General features: G+C 34.9%; 2 protein-coding genes across 6 annotated transcripts in view; one reads left to right on the top strand and one right to left on the bottom strand.

Annotated features, from left to right (window-relative positions):
* The window catches only part of ome (omega), a 64196-nt gene that overhangs the window by 20415 nt on the left and 28014 nt on the right, over positions 1 to 15767 (top strand). Inside the window, exon 1 of one of the 5 annotated variants that reach the window (XM_064696304.1) lies at positions 5255 to 5391. The exons of 1 other annotated variant lie outside the window; for it this stretch is intronic. The gene's annotated coding sequence lies outside the window, so the exon portion shown is untranslated. Of the gene's footprint in view, positions 1 to 5254; positions 5423 to 15767 lie in introns of those variants that run through there. 3 more of the 5 variants (XM_064696303.1, XM_064696307.1, XM_064696306.1) reach the window with 3 other exon arrangements.
* LOC135438106 (uncharacterized) lies at positions 3081 to 3667 on the bottom strand. Its single transcript, XM_064696263.1, has one exon. It carries the CDS (start codon positions 3570 to 3572, stop codon positions 3186 to 3188), a length of 387 nt encoding a protein of 128 aa, XP_064552333.1. The 5' UTR covers positions 3573 to 3667; the 3' UTR covers positions 3081 to 3185.

The raw sequence follows: 15767 nt of genomic DNA, 5'->3' as shown, positions 1-15767 counted from the left end.
ATAGCCAGTCGGGTAATGAGTAAAGTTTAAGCAATCAGCCGCGGAAGCACTTCGAATACCTCGCATTTGTTGACTGCAACAATTTTTAATTAAATTTTCCTGCCCAACATTTAGCAATAAATATTGCTCTTAAAATGTAATAAAAATGCTTCACTCAAATGAAAAATTCAAAAGCAAAAGAAAAACGTTCTGCTTATACCCATTAGAAGGAGATGTCTGATCAGATTCAGCAGCCGACTCTAGCTACTCTCGCAGGCTTAGAGCTAACATTTCGAAAAATATACATGTATATCGAAATAGCCGCCATATAAACGATCTGTGGAAATTAAGCTCTTCCCAAGAAAACTCTTTTGTTTCAATATCTTGGCCAAACGTAGCTCCTAATATGTGAGGGAAATCTTATCAACAATGGTCTACTATATCATATAAAGGGAAATCGATCAAAATGTGGGACTTGATATCTTAAACGAACGTACATATCTATAATACCTCCTAGAATCGAACTAATATATTGATATATTTCGATTCGTCAAACATAAAGCTTCTAAGACAAATGCCTACAAGGGTATTCGATTGTCGCCATGCCAATGATAGTCATTCTTACCCATTTTCTTTGTAAGTCAAGCGTGAAAAGTAAAAAGCTTTTCATTATTATTTTCCTATTTCATGTTCAATGGCAAAGTTTGCACACAAAGTTATAAAGTTATTCATTGATATGCCATTAATATCTGCCGCCTGCCAAAGCGGCATCAACACATAAGATTGATCGAACTGCGATTTCAGCAATAAAAACACAAACTGCAACTAGCTTATCGTGTTATTATTTAAAGTTATGTCCATTTAGTTAAGTGCACGCATTCTGGACTAATACCCAAGCTTAATGAACTCTCCCGTGCTTTAAAACTGTTCACAAATATGAATTAAAAATAAGTCAAACAAAAAAAAGGGAATTGGGTGAAAAGTATATTTATTGTACTTTTTTATTTATGATTATTTCACTTCCTTTCCTTCCCCCTTTCTTTATAATTAATTGAATCGGAATTGTAGCTTAAACTTTGAGTTCTTGGCTCATAATTGATTTTCGCAGTGTGCTCATATGAAAATGCATTAGGAAAATTGCCAGGCTTAAAACTATCGATTTAATAGTGCATCAATTGACAGCATCCACTTAAGCCCCGTAACTAAGCGAATCGAAGTCAGAGGGCTTTAAGCCGATTTCGGCAGAAAGTGCTGCTCAATGGCGCTATTGTCAGCGCATTATCGGCTTACCATATGCATGAGTGCCGGCTCAAATACATGCACAAACTCACAAACACACAGATGCACACACAAGCTCACAGACACACAGACAGATAGCAACAACAAGTGCAGTCAAATATCGAATGTAGCTCTTTTTGCATTTTCGCAAGCATTTAGCTAGTCGTTTCTGTAAGCGACATTTATTTTAAAATCTCTTTGCCCACTTATATTAAGGCATGTATTTTTGAACCCTGAACACATTGAAAATGGGCAAGAAATTGCATGTAGTATATCTTACGCAGAAGAACATAATCATTACTTTTTAAATCTCATTAGATGGCATTATATTGAGAAAAACCTAGGCACTAGGATACTAGGACTGCTAACACTGAAATAATTCAAGAACGAATTTTCCATGGTGTAGGAGTAAGAGAAGAAGAAGCACAGCCGCGACATAAAGTGCTCGGCTTGTGGCGAGCTTGTTTGTTTGCGTGTATGTGTGTGTGTGTGTGTTGGCATGTAAGTGTAAGTATATAAGGAAGTTCGAGCGCTTATTATGCGAGCAATCCCGACTTGTCTATTTTCTTGTAAATTTCTATCAGGTAAATCAGTTACGATTTCCGCTGCCTGCCATAATATATTAGACTTGATCTTAAGAGAAGTTCAAATTTATTATCCTAGATTAAAAGCTGTGGAAGATAAGATACACGAGTATATATTCTCATGCTTTAATAGCAGCCAAAAAAAAACTGAATTCATTAAAACAGACGGACGGACGGATGGCTCCAAAATCGGACTTAACAAAATCAATATCTTTTCTATCATTTTGTGAACAGATTATAATTATATAGTACGTACCAGTCATTTTTACTGAGCAGCATGACAAATATGTTTCAGGAAAAGTTCTGTATCTACTATTCGACGATTTCTACGAAAAGAAAAATGAAATTTAAGTATTTTGTTTAAAGTGAGCTTTTACTTTTCCCAAATGTAACATATAACCCGCAGGAATTTATAGAGTTTATGCCTAGACAACATTCCTTTTAGAAGCCGTTGCTCTACAGGGCATGGAACCTACAAAGTGTGGAGCCTTTAATTATTAATTAACCTTAAGCCGATTGTTTTTAACGTACGGCACATGTAGCCGAGACTCAGATCCTCAAGCCGCAAATTTGACAGTTAACAATTCTGTTTTTCCGGTTGTGCACATATTTGCACTTAATTTTCGTCACACAGAAAAATGGTTGATTGATTGGGAAACGTAATCCTGTTAACTAAGTTATCGCCTACCTTCGCTTAAGCAACCATTTTTGCTGCACTTCAGTGAATTTTGGGCTGAAGAGGCTTTAAAATTGATGTGTGTTTGAAAATGTGATTTATGAGGAACTAGGCAAAGTAACCCAACGAAGCGAGCATCCGCTTTGTGCGCTTTTCATTATGCGACAACAATTTTTTGCCACAAAATTGATGATTTTGGGTCAAGGTGAAAAATCCTACATATTGATGGGGGAAACTGATGTTATTATCAAGGCAGAATTTGCATATTGAATTTTATCATATGCTATACATTTTATTTGATTCGTTTGTGGCCTTTGGGATGATTCTTTTGCAAGCTGTATTTACTTAAAAATAAGTTAAACAAAGCAGATCGAAGATTAAATACCCTAATAGGGCTTACAGCTTGTGCAGATATGTGAGTAAAACAAGATAGTTTTTCATACAATACACGATTTTCAACTGATTATTTCTGTTGTGATCCAACTTAATATATCTTAAAAGAGAAAGAATTCTAAATACAAGGCAGATTTCGACATATAATAAAGTATAAATATCAGAAAACATATACCATAATCGCTTGCTATCGACTTTTAATCTGTGTTCTTGAAACAAAACTATTCTACTATAAAATATAACTCAAAACTTAACACTCGTGTAAATCTTTTTCATTACTGCTTATCAATTGCATCTTTCGACTGTTCGCAATTGGAATCACACATCACATCACATTTCTTCTTCTTGGCGATCTCATCTTTTATTTGCTCTTGGGCAATCGAAGCTTGCGCAGATGTTTCTTTATCTATATCTTCAGCCAATTCTGGCTCTACGATTTCTTCTATAATCTGTAGATCGGTGGCTAAGGCATTCTCCACGGTTACCTTCATTTCCTGGAGCTCAACATTTAGCTGCCGGATGCACATCAAACTAGTCCGAGCACGTACCAAGGCTTGGGAAATGCGTTCACGTAAATTTTCCTGCTCGATGCGCATATTTGAGGAGTTCTCCCTAAGGCATTCCAATACCATTAAACGATGTTCTATGTTGTACAAGTCCATAGCTTAATTAGTTCAGATACATTCAATTTTCAATTTTAGAGCTAGCTGTGTGTAGGCTCGTGTCTTTTGTTGAATTCGTCGAATAATATAATAATGACTTTATTGTAGTCGCCTGCTTGCCAAGCCCACCCACAACATTAGTTGATTGATGGCATTTACTTAATACAATTATTCGATTAAGCCGATTAAGTATTTGTTGGCTTATCTGTTTATTATGGTTGACCAGCCGGCAAATCGATGTACTAATAAACTCGAAATTATGATTCACAATTAAGGTATTAAAGGCCTCCGTCCTTCTCTTGGCTAAACTGGCTTCCCAGCTTTTGTGCTGTGTGCTGCATAATTGATTATCCTGTGGGCAAAATATGTCCTTGGCATGCGACTTCATTTTCCCTTCTGCTAGCAAAGTAAAAGCTGTTAAGCTTAATGTTGATTCAAATTGCGTTGACAGCGTTTGCTGGATTTTATTTTGATTTAATCTATGTCTTTTCCTTTTTATCATAAGGCACACCCTCATTCTTTCTCATCTTGCTTTTAGTTTTTTTTATAATTTTTTAAGTGAGCACAAATTTTAATTGCTCAAAGCACATGATTTCGCGTTTTCTTTTAATTTTTTTTTTTGGTTTATCTTTTTGCACTGTCCACTCTCCAAGGGTCGGTTTGCCCTAATTGGATTAATTGGCATGCTGCGGGTTTGCCTTGAGGTTGGGTCCATGTGACAGTAAAAAGGGCGCTAGATATTCAAAAATTTCTTTGTCTCCTTGATGGAGGTTGCAGCAATATATAGCCTATATAGCTTTAAGCAGAATATATATTTTCAATCGTAATTTGTAATGATTTGTGAACGCGTTTTAAACCATTAACAACTAATATAATATTCAAATGTTAAGTTCATGCTCTCAAGATATCTTAACTCAGCATTTATTAACTGCAATTTCCCCAAAATATTTTATTTTTCCAAGGAAAAAAAACTTTATTTTTACATATACAAACAAATAAGTATTTCAGTATTGTCATATATACACATATATATCCACCAAGGAAAACACATTTAATGCTCACAAAAATTAAAATTGCATAAATTTATAATCGTCCACACTTGAATTTGTTTATGCATAACTGATTTCGTTTCAGGCTAAAAACATAATCGTCCGTTTTGCTTAGTTTCTTTGTACAACTTGTCAGTGCATAATGTATTACGTATACGCAGTGGTCGCTAATCAAATAAGCTACGGAACAGGAACTAAAACAAAAACTGTAATCCGAATAATGAAACTCACAACGCACTCAAATCCGCTTTTAAACAATTTGTCGGCAATTTAGCTGGTGACGCGCACACACACGCAAGATGGGTAAAAAGGCACACTTACATGCATACACATAAGCTCTGCTGTTTTGCTTTATCGTTTTGTGTGGGGGCCACAAGCGACACCTGTTGCCTTTTACCAGCAACTTGCACTCAATTTCATGCGCTCACTCAGTCTCTTTCGGCGCTCTTCGGTATATTTGTTGTGCTCTGCCCTTTCGCCGGCAACAACATACTCATATTCAGTTTGGCGCCATCAGGCAATCAGGTTTTTCTCACTCTTTGCTCTCCGCTATGCTTCGCGCTCAATGTTGGAGAACTGGTGCTTCCAGCTGTGGCTTTGGCATGCCTTGGCTCAGTTTACATTTCAGTTCAGTTGTCGCTTGTTAGTCGCCACGTGCGGTTCGGTTGCTGACTTTTGCTCCGGCTCTGGCTCCCCCTTCCTTTCTCTTTCTCACTCGCTCGCTGTGCGACCAAATAGTACGCGACTTTCTCGCGCGTGTCTTTGTGTGTGTAAGTGTGTGTGTATCTACATTGAAGCTGTGTGAGTGTCATTCGCGTGTTTTAATAAACAGATACATCGACAAGTGGTACAGATATTTAGACAAACTGGCGGTCAGGTGGACGGGCGAGCGGACTGAAATTCATTTCCATTGCGTTGGCGTTTGCATTTTAGCTGCGTTGTCATCGCCGTTGCCGTCGCCGTCGCAGCCGCCGTCGCTTCTGATTTTTCATTAGTTTATGCGGCACAATCTATATGAATTTTGAATTTTTATTTTGTTTTTTTAATATTTATTTGCCCGCACATTCATGATTTGATGAGTTTGTTTCTATTTCCCCCTATCTTTATTTGCCAGTTTGTTTTCACTGCCGCGAATTTGAAACTGTAATCAAATTTCACGTTTCATTAAAGTCTTTATATCTTCTTTTCCGCCCCGGCTGCAGCCGCCGTTTTGTCTATGCCACAACAACAAAAATAACAAAATAAAAATTTCGCCAGAGATTTGGCTTGCTTGATTTTATTTGGCTCTTACGCTGGAAAATTATGTTTACACAAAACAGTAAAAAAAAAAAAAAAAAAAATCGCGAAAAACGAAACAAAAAGAAAACAACATTGCCAGTGCAAGGGAAGATACTCGTCTTTATAAGCAGGGCGACCTGACAACAAGCGTTATGAAGAGTTTCCCAAACTTGGCTGCATGCCGAACTGACAAACTGATGCATTTAACTAATTGCAAAAATGTTGTGGAGCGTGTTTTTTTAAAGAGCAAGTCGGTAAAAAAGGATCTAATAAATTCAAATGATAGCGCAAATTTATAATTCTGCTTATCACTTGTTGGGTGAAATCGGTAACTATATCTGATATAGTTTTTAATACATAGCCGAGCCAAATGTGTGTATAAATCTATATTTTAATAATAATAAACATGCATTATTTTAGATTATAGAAATAAATAATTTTTAAAAATAAAGTAGCTAAGCGAAAAAAGCTACTTCAAATTGTTTACAAAAAATAAACAATTAATAACATGATTTCAAAATATAATTTGAAAAATATAACAACAACAAAATAAGAAATTTATTGAATTCTATAACAAATTAAATATTATATTAAACTTATTGTCTGTACGTTCAGAGCTGACATTGAATTATGTATACTAAAAGATTTACTATGCAATTTCTACATAATAAATCTAAAAACAATTCCATTCCATTAAGATTTTTGTGAAAAAACTTCATTAATAAAAATAACAAATATGCATTTGAGTAAATATTGCATATGGAAATTAACATAAAAAAATTAAATAATATAAAAATAAGCCAAATATAAATGATAACGAAAATATAACAGACTCTTAAAATTGAAGTCAAATGAATTATTTGCAAAGTAAATGAAGCGGAAAAAGATTTTACTATGCATACACATATATAAACAAATCTTTTAGAAAGCATACAAAGTAAACTATTCTATATATGCTAGTAGAATCGCATTTATGAGCTCACAGCAGAGCCAGCTGTCCAAAAAATAGGCCGTTTCGATGCGCAGCGTTTTATATATACGTATATATATGTATATATTCAGTCATGCATATTTCCAACAGATATTCTTTGCTATATTTAGATACAATATATAAATGCCGTGCTAGACAACATTGCGTATGAGTAATTTTCAACTGTAACGAAGATTGATGCAAGTTCTGAATACAAATCAAAATCTATTTAATAAAAAACAAAAACAAAAGAAAGCAAGAAGCAGGATGCGTATTAATAAATCGAAATCAATTGCAAAATATTTTGTAAACAGTTGTTTTTTTACTACAATAATACAAATAACTTATTGTTCTTGATATAAAGAAAATTCCAATAGTTAGTAATAAGTTGTTTTGTGTATCTCACAAGACGAACTTAAGTTAACTCTGATATCCCTGCTTTGTATAAATGGTGCCCTCTTTAATTTGTTGCTGCATCTATTATTAACTTTATTTATTATTTATTACAATTTATTAGATTAAATTACGGCTTGAATACAAATTGAAAGCAGGCGAGCAACACAATTCCAATTGTGAGATTTGCTGACTGGGAGCAAAAGTTTATTGAATCATAGTTTTGTTATTGTGTGTTTTTTAGCGTATTATCTCATCAAATTTCCCATTTTTAGTGCAAAGTAAAAAAAAATCACGAAAGCTTATCAAAACGAAATTCGTGAAAAACAAAAGCTCAGATTCTTAGTTGAATTAAAACACATATTTCATCTCGTCAATTACTGAGTTAATTATAATATAATTATAGCTGCTATTGCTGAGTCAGTTATTCAATTCCCAAATAAATATATATATAATTAAAGAGCCAAATCATAACAATTAATAAACTGAAAGGTAAAAGCATTATAACTAATCAAACATTTTGAAGCGGCAATTAAAAATTAAAATATATGGGGGCGAGTGTGTTTGATTGAATCTAAACAAATTGTGGGTGAACTGAGAATTATTATTAATAATAATATTAATAAAATATGTATATAGCTCGTCAGGTCAATGACAGCTAACTGTTGGTTAAACATCAAATACGTTTACCATAATTTATTCTCTTTTTATTTGTTTTTTTGTATGCCTTATACCAATTGAAAGGGGCTTTACTTAGGGTATGTTGGTTTTCTATGAATGTATGAAACACGTATTAGTAGTCTTTTTTGACCCAGTTAAGTAGTTCCGTCTATGGACAGAGCAGATCGGGTTTGTTGCTACAGCTGCTAAGCTTCCTTCATTTCCACAAATAAATTTTGGATTTGTTTGTTTAAGGCAGAACTCGTCGTACTTAAGAGCTTAAAAGAGACACAAAAATGTTGTGTATAAATAAGTAGACTTTTTGTAGAGTATACGCTGCTCAGGTATATTTGACTTTTGAAAACCAAACGCTTTTCCTGCTCTAATTGAAAGGTGTATTGAAATGTTAATCACTATTTAAATAAAGCTATTTGCACGCATATTTAAGTGATTTTGTATTTTACACCACATAAAATGAAATGCCGGATGCACATTTATAATTATCAACGATTCTAGCGATAAGCCGCGAATACAACTCATATTTTACATCGCTCGGAAATCAGATAAAGTCGCATAAATAACAAGTAAAACGAGAATGTAAGGATATCCTCGGCATGCCGAAGAATAAATACCCTTGTGGACATTTCCCTATTAAAAATGCTGAGTTTGTTGAAAACAGAATATTTTGCCATATAAGATCCTAATATGCCACCGATCTTTCCTATTGCAGCTATATGATATAGTTGTCCGATCCGGTCGGTTCCGGTATATGTACTGAATGCAACAGAAAGGCGCACCTATACAGAGCTTTAGCTTTAAAACTGAGAGACTAGATTGCATAGAAACAGACAGACTGACAGCCGGACTTGTCTATATCAACTTGCCTGTTGATGCTGATCTAAAATATGGGGTTGGAGATGTCTCCGTCTATGCGTTACAAATTTCATTTCAGTATTATAATACCCTCTACAAGGGTATAATGAATTGATTAATTTGTGCGAGTGGCCGCCACATTGGCAGCGGCCACTTAACGTGGCAGCCACATTGCAGCGCATGAAGAGGGAAAACTGAAAATTATAAAAATAATTAAGCCGCCAGCGAAAGTAGCGGCACCATAAGCCAACACAAAACTTGACAATTTTAATGATGTTTTAAAAGTCGACATCCGACGTTTTTGTGTGTGCCGCATAATTAACACTTCTGCAGCCGTGCGGCAGGCTCTGTGGCGCAGGGCGTGTCAGATTGGGCGTTAAATGTCAACAATAAGCTGGCGGGTATTCGAGAGCTGCTGTTTTCTTTCTTTTTGTATTTTCATTGGTTTTATGAATATTAAGCAGAGATTTGTGCCAACAAATCGCTGGCGATAGTCAACCAAAAATTGTGGGGATTTATGAGGCGCGCTTTGAATTTATGCAAAATACGAGATTCGAGTTGTATTTTTATACTTTTTGCACTGTTTTCATCTCTACTTTATCTGTGAGTGTGTGTGTGAGTGTGTGTTGGGGTTTTGCGGCAGCTTCATTGCGCATTCAAGTGGCCCCGTTCACCAAATGAAACTGAATATGAAAATAAAACCAAAACTTTTCTACATGGCCAATTGGGCATTTGAGCCGTGAATTGAAAGCTGGCACTGTTCTGGCTCTGGCTCTGGCTCTGACTCTGCCTTGCTTGAATTGACAAAAGTGCTGCATTGGCCACCGAGTCCACTAAGTCCGCTGAGAGTCTGTCCAAGCTTTCATCAGCATTCGAGAGCATTTTCATATAGCCTAATTTGAGGCGCCTTCCAATTACGTATGCGTAACGTGTTACGCGCGCGTAGTAAAAAGCGTAAGATGCTGGCGCGTTAAAAGGCAAATAAACAATGGCAAACACCAACATAAACAGCAACAATGACAGCCAGAATAACAACAACCATAACACTGGCTCATCAGAAAGGTAAACAGAATGCGCTGTAAAATGGCAAACATTTTGCCTACGAAACGAGCTAATTATATGGCCATTAAAAATTCATATAAATTTGTTGCATGTTCTCACATGTTTCTGCTGAGTGATTAATTTTCATGAATGAAAAAAGTGCCAGCATAAAACTGGACGTTACACAAAAAGGTCGAAACTCGTACCAAAAAATATGCTCACCTTTATTCATATTTATGCATAACGAGTGTAATTAACATTGAGAGCAGCCCGTGCGTCAAATGTGAATATCCGAATATGCAACAACGACGCACGCCCTTTCACACACACACACACACACACACAAACACTCACACGCCTTGAATACATTTATTTAAATGAAATGCCATATATGAAAGAGGCAAAGGTAAATGCTGCTATTTTCCAGTTTCATTCAGCAAATATACTACAAGTAGTTGCTGCTTACGATTTCCATGAATGCCCTTTTGGCTACTTTTATGTTTCTGGTTTGATACCATTTTTTAAACGATTTATTTAGAATTTGTTTTTCACTCTAATGGCACATAGCTGCCACATAGCTGAGTCCCCATTAGGACTTTTCTATTTCCCTTTTTATAAGCACACACACAAACACACACCTGCTGCCATTTCACCATGTTATTACGAACATTTTGCATGTGTGCCCTTTGCTGCGGTCGCAGTTTGGTCAATTAGCAAATAAACACACACACACACACACACACACACCTACGTGTATCTGCTGTTTGGCACATGTTCGTCATGTAACACATGCCTATGGCTAAAAAATAACAATTAAAAAATACATTTTAACTTTGTTTAAGAAAAAAGTGCAGCTGTTAGCTGACGCAAAGCTCTTTAAACTGGTTAAATCTAAAAAAATTGAAGCGGCTTTTACAGAATTAACAAAGTAAAAGTGATCCAGTCGAGGGCGCCCGACTGGAAGTACTTTATTAGAAATTAATACACACTATTCATCTTCTTTACAATAAAACTATATACAAATATTTCGTATATTTATTTTGCATTTTTTGTAAAATGTTGTGTTTAACAATGAAGGTGTTTAAAATAGTTCTGAGCACATATTTTCATAAATAAGTTTTTAAAAACTTTAATTAACAAAACATATATATATATAAATATTTATTTATATAAACAAATACAGACATGCTTGGTGATAATTTTTTTTAGGATTTAAAGAGCTCAAACAACGTAAATGTACGTGTTTAAATTTGTTATTTGTTATATTATGTATATATACATATGTATACATATATAAACGTGTTTAAATTTGTTATTAATATATAATATATATAATTAATAGCAAATGTAAACACGTACATTTACGTTGTTAGAGCTCTTTAAATACTAAAAACATTTTCAAGAACCTTGTCTGCAAATCATATATTCTAAATAAGGGTAGAATACTTTCTATCGATCAAAAAAAACTAAATTTTTATACGAACGATATACGAAAATCTATAAGTCTATCTTATATATATATAAGATAAAAGAGACTTAAGAGATATGAGATATATAAGATATATAAAAGATATATCTTACAATCTCCAAAATACAAATTTTAAAAATAGGACTGAAACCAAATATTTGTAGATCTCGGGAAATATACCATTTGAAAGCCCTAAGTAAAAAATGCCATGCCACCCGCTAATGTGCGCTGCTTGTTGTTGTTTGTGAGTTTTTGTCTATATATAGACTATATGCATATAGGCACATACATATAACTAATAATATGAAATATAATGCATACACACATACATATAACTAATAATATGTAATAATAATGTATGTCACGTACGGACTTTTCATTGTGTAGAAGATCACTTAGCACTAAGCAAATGCACAGCGCTTTATTGAATCAACTGAACGCGAATCAACTGATCTGTCAGCAGAGCTGGAGAAGGGGCAAACTGAGCGTGAGAGAGAATCAGAGAGAATTAGGGTGTGCGAGAGAGATTAGTTATATATAAAACTCAACTCGTACGAAAAACTATGTTAATGCACAATCATAGCTCACATGCACAATATTGCACATCAGTATTTTTAATAAGACGTATCACATATTATTATTTAATGATGCTGCTTTCGCATTTGCGGTTTGCGGTGGCATTCAAGCGATTCTCTAATTTGACACGCACACACACAAATGGGCAAGCGCGGACACTTAAATTGGTATGATAGTATTATTGTTATTATTATTATTATTATTATTATTATTATTATTATTATTATTATTATTATTATTATTATTATTATTATTGTTATTATTATTATTATTATTATTATTATTATTATTATTATTATTATTATTATTATTATTATTATTATTATTATTATTATTATTATTATTATTATTATTATTATTATTATTATTATTATTATTATTATTATTATTATTATTATTATTATTATTGTTATTGTTATTATTATTATTATTATTTTTATTATTATTATTATTATTATTATTAATTTCGTTACATTCATCTACTTACCAAATAGCTTATAATAGGAATTTAATCCGTTGAATAGAAGACTTTGCTTATTGGTCTAATTGAAATAAATAACAATGTTGCGTCGATTATGCATCAAGAGAAAAAGCACTTTAATCTCAGCTGCAATTAATGTTATAAAAAATTAACAAAATTCATCTCACAGAATACGAACACGAGCACACCCACACACAGTCATACACTCCCACACACTTACACATGGTAAATAGTGAAAAACTAAAACCGTAACAAAACTTTTTATTAAGCTCAAGTGTTTGACCCGTCTCAGTCGCCCGCCGACAAGTTGGAAAGTGCGCTCATTGAGGAGACGTGTCCGTTTTCCCTTTACTTTTTGGCACAGACGACGGACACAAGTGGCACTTCAATTAAAATGATGGTCTTAATGCTGGCCAGCCACTCCAGAGAAAAAGAGAGAGTGTCTGTCATTCGATGTTCAAGCTTATGCATGCACAGTGGGTAACGAGCTGACCCGCTGTCCGCCCCCCTCATGCATGCCTCATTGCGGCAGCAGCAGGAACAACGACACTTAATGTGCTGAAAATAACGCACTTGCACGTACTTCTCTAATTCATTTAATTACACTTACAATTACCACAATAGTTTTTGTTAGATGGCAAAGCAAAGAGTTCCTCATTCGTTTATTCTATTGCGCTAAATCATTTAAATGACGGATAAAGTTTAAGAACAACTTCCATTTTAATTGTATTAAGTTCTTTGCACCCAACTGTCTTGTTTTGGAGAAGAATGTTATCTAATCACAAACAAGTTAAATAGTCAACAAGTTTAGTTTATTTATGACGTTCACTTATTACGCCTAAGTGCGGGCTTGGGCCGATTAATGGACAGTTAAGACTTATACATAATAATAATTATTTATAACTAATTAAATTTTTATTTCAAATTATAATTAAGTATTCCTAAAAGTTTATATTTAAATTACACATAAATTACAGTAAATCTTTTCTGTTTAAATTTAAAAAAAGTAAATAGATTTTACTATTAGAATTAGAAACTACACCATGTTGAACTTATCTTTGAGCATGACGAGAAATTGGCTTGAAGGCAATCAGGTTGAATGCCACAAATACGTCTGGCTAACATAAACAAGGCAAATCATCCAACGATAATGGCCACTTAGAGCCATTAAGCATGTCATGTGGATGATATCGATAAGATTGTGTCGCGTGTGCGTTTAGCGGACAATCTTATCGTGCCTTAACGAATGCTCTATAAATTAACAGCGCTACAAGTCCCAAATCAAATTCCAGTTGAAATCGTAGCATGCAATGCAATTTCAAAAGCAGCATTGTCAGAAATATATCAAAGGCAATAGATACGCCAATGTGTTGCATCAATGTGCATCTATGCGTCTATGAAATTCTCATTAGGCACGCAAATAATGCACAGTAGACCGACCTTTGTTCCTTGGAAGTTCCTGAAGTGTTGTTACTGTTTTTGTGTTAAAACAATCAAGAGAATCTTGAGTATGTTAGCCAGCTTCGAATTGGTCAAAGACAAAGGCCGCATCACATATCTGCAGCTCTCTTGGGCCGTAAATATTTGTTGAGACCTGCACGAGAGTCGGGCGCAAAATCAATATTTAAATTGAAGCAACAATCTTTATAGCATACACCAAAATTCACAATTCACCACAAGGCACGACTCGGGTACCATATATTATATAGATATATACATATATATTTATATATATATATATACCTTATAGAAACATGTGACTGTCCTGCGCCCAGAACAATGGACTTACAGACCTTGTAACAGTTTGCTGTGGATGTTTCGGTACACTGAGAGTAAGAATTTGTTACATTTACGCCATTACACTGAACATACATTAAAGTAAATTTTAGCAAAAACCATTTTAAGACTTAGAATCGGAAGAACCTATTAGACAGGCCAAAGTCTAACCAAGATATTGCCAATAATAATAATATTCAAGAGCCAACACGATTCTTTAGGATTTAAAATTATATGGTTCGCTCAGTGTATATACGAGAAAGTGGCCATGTGGGGACGACTGTTGCTAATTTGTTGCTTTTGTGCTGGTTGTGTTTTTTATGGCCAAGCACTTTGCTATTGGTCGAGCATTTTATATGGGCCCTCCTGTTGTTGTTTCTTTTAATTAATAGCTTTGTCGGCGCATGGTCGCTTCTATTGTCATTTGGCAATGAGCCGTGAGCAAAGGCATTCGCTTTGATTAGTCTACAATGGGCTTTAAGATGGCCCTGTAGCGGAGGGCGTGATTACAGCTTTAAGGATTGCAATCTCAACACTTCAAATGGACACTTCCGACAGAGTTAAGTCGACTTCTATATCCGCTGCGTCTAAAGCACCCTCAACCCTTAGCTGGCAACCCTATTAGACTCGTGCTTTATATTATCTTTAGCTTAACATTAAACTTTAAGTCTTATGCCGAACCCCATGCCAACTGTCCAGCGTGCTGAGTCCATCCGCAAAAGCCATTTAAAAGGCAATAATACAAAACACTTCAATTCTCATGAGATGCTCGCATGGGGCAAACAGCTGACGTGAGTTACTAAAAGCAATTTGATGATGGTCGCAGTAGCCCCCAGTTCAATGCCCAAGCCAAGCACAGTTCACTATTTTATGGCAATCGCAGCTTCTGCAGAGCTCCTGCACATTGAATTACAACAGGGTGTAAATTGCAGAGGTCTGTATAAGTTTTCGCCACAAGCTGTTGCCAGGCTCCACATTTGTTTGTTGCATGGCATTTCATTGTTGCAGGTTCATAAATAAGCATACAAATTTTCATTCACGTTAGACTCGAGTCAGTTGTCAGTGTCCTGCCAGAGCCTTGCACGAGCGAACATAAAATTGTCAAAGTTCATGTGCATATGTGTGAGGTTGTGTGTGCGTGTTTGGAATGTCTTGTGCTGGGTGGATACAATGCTTATTAATGTCAGCCATAAAGCAAATTGCAAGTGCGTCCATTTAATAACCATCCAGACGCCCAAGGACATAAAAACTTTGGTTCAAGTTTTCAAGCTAAATTAAAAGCTCCTTTACTCACAGTTGGTGTGCATTTGTGTGTGGCAAACAAACTAGTTTTAATAATGTGCCAGGCTAAAGTGAAACATAAAAGTATTTTATTAACTTCAACTTTATGCAAACATCAAAGCGCCATAAAGCCAACCCCACCAAAACGAAAACAACACGCCTTGAACAAAGTGTACTGCGCCTTGCTCGCCAACAAGTTTCTTTTTACACATCTGCATGCGGTGCGAAAATATGATATTCAAATATTAACAATATTTTTTTAATTTAAGCTGGCTTTTTAAAGCATTCAAAGCTTATCAATGAGCTGCCTGTAGGCCAAATGTTGTTTGCCAACAACAATTTTATTCCT

The sequence above is a fragment of the Drosophila montana genome, unplaced genomic scaffold, assembly GCF_035044405.1.
Source record: "Drosophila montana isolate Dmon_TW-CO22-7 unplaced genomic scaffold, ASM3504440v1 contig_3846_1, whole genome shotgun sequence".
NCBI classification, from domain to species: domain Eukaryota; kingdom Metazoa; phylum Arthropoda; class Insecta; order Diptera; family Drosophilidae; genus Drosophila; species Drosophila montana.
The sequence above is the reverse complement of the archived record's forward strand: the minus strand, read 5'-3'. Positions and strand labels throughout refer to the sequence as shown.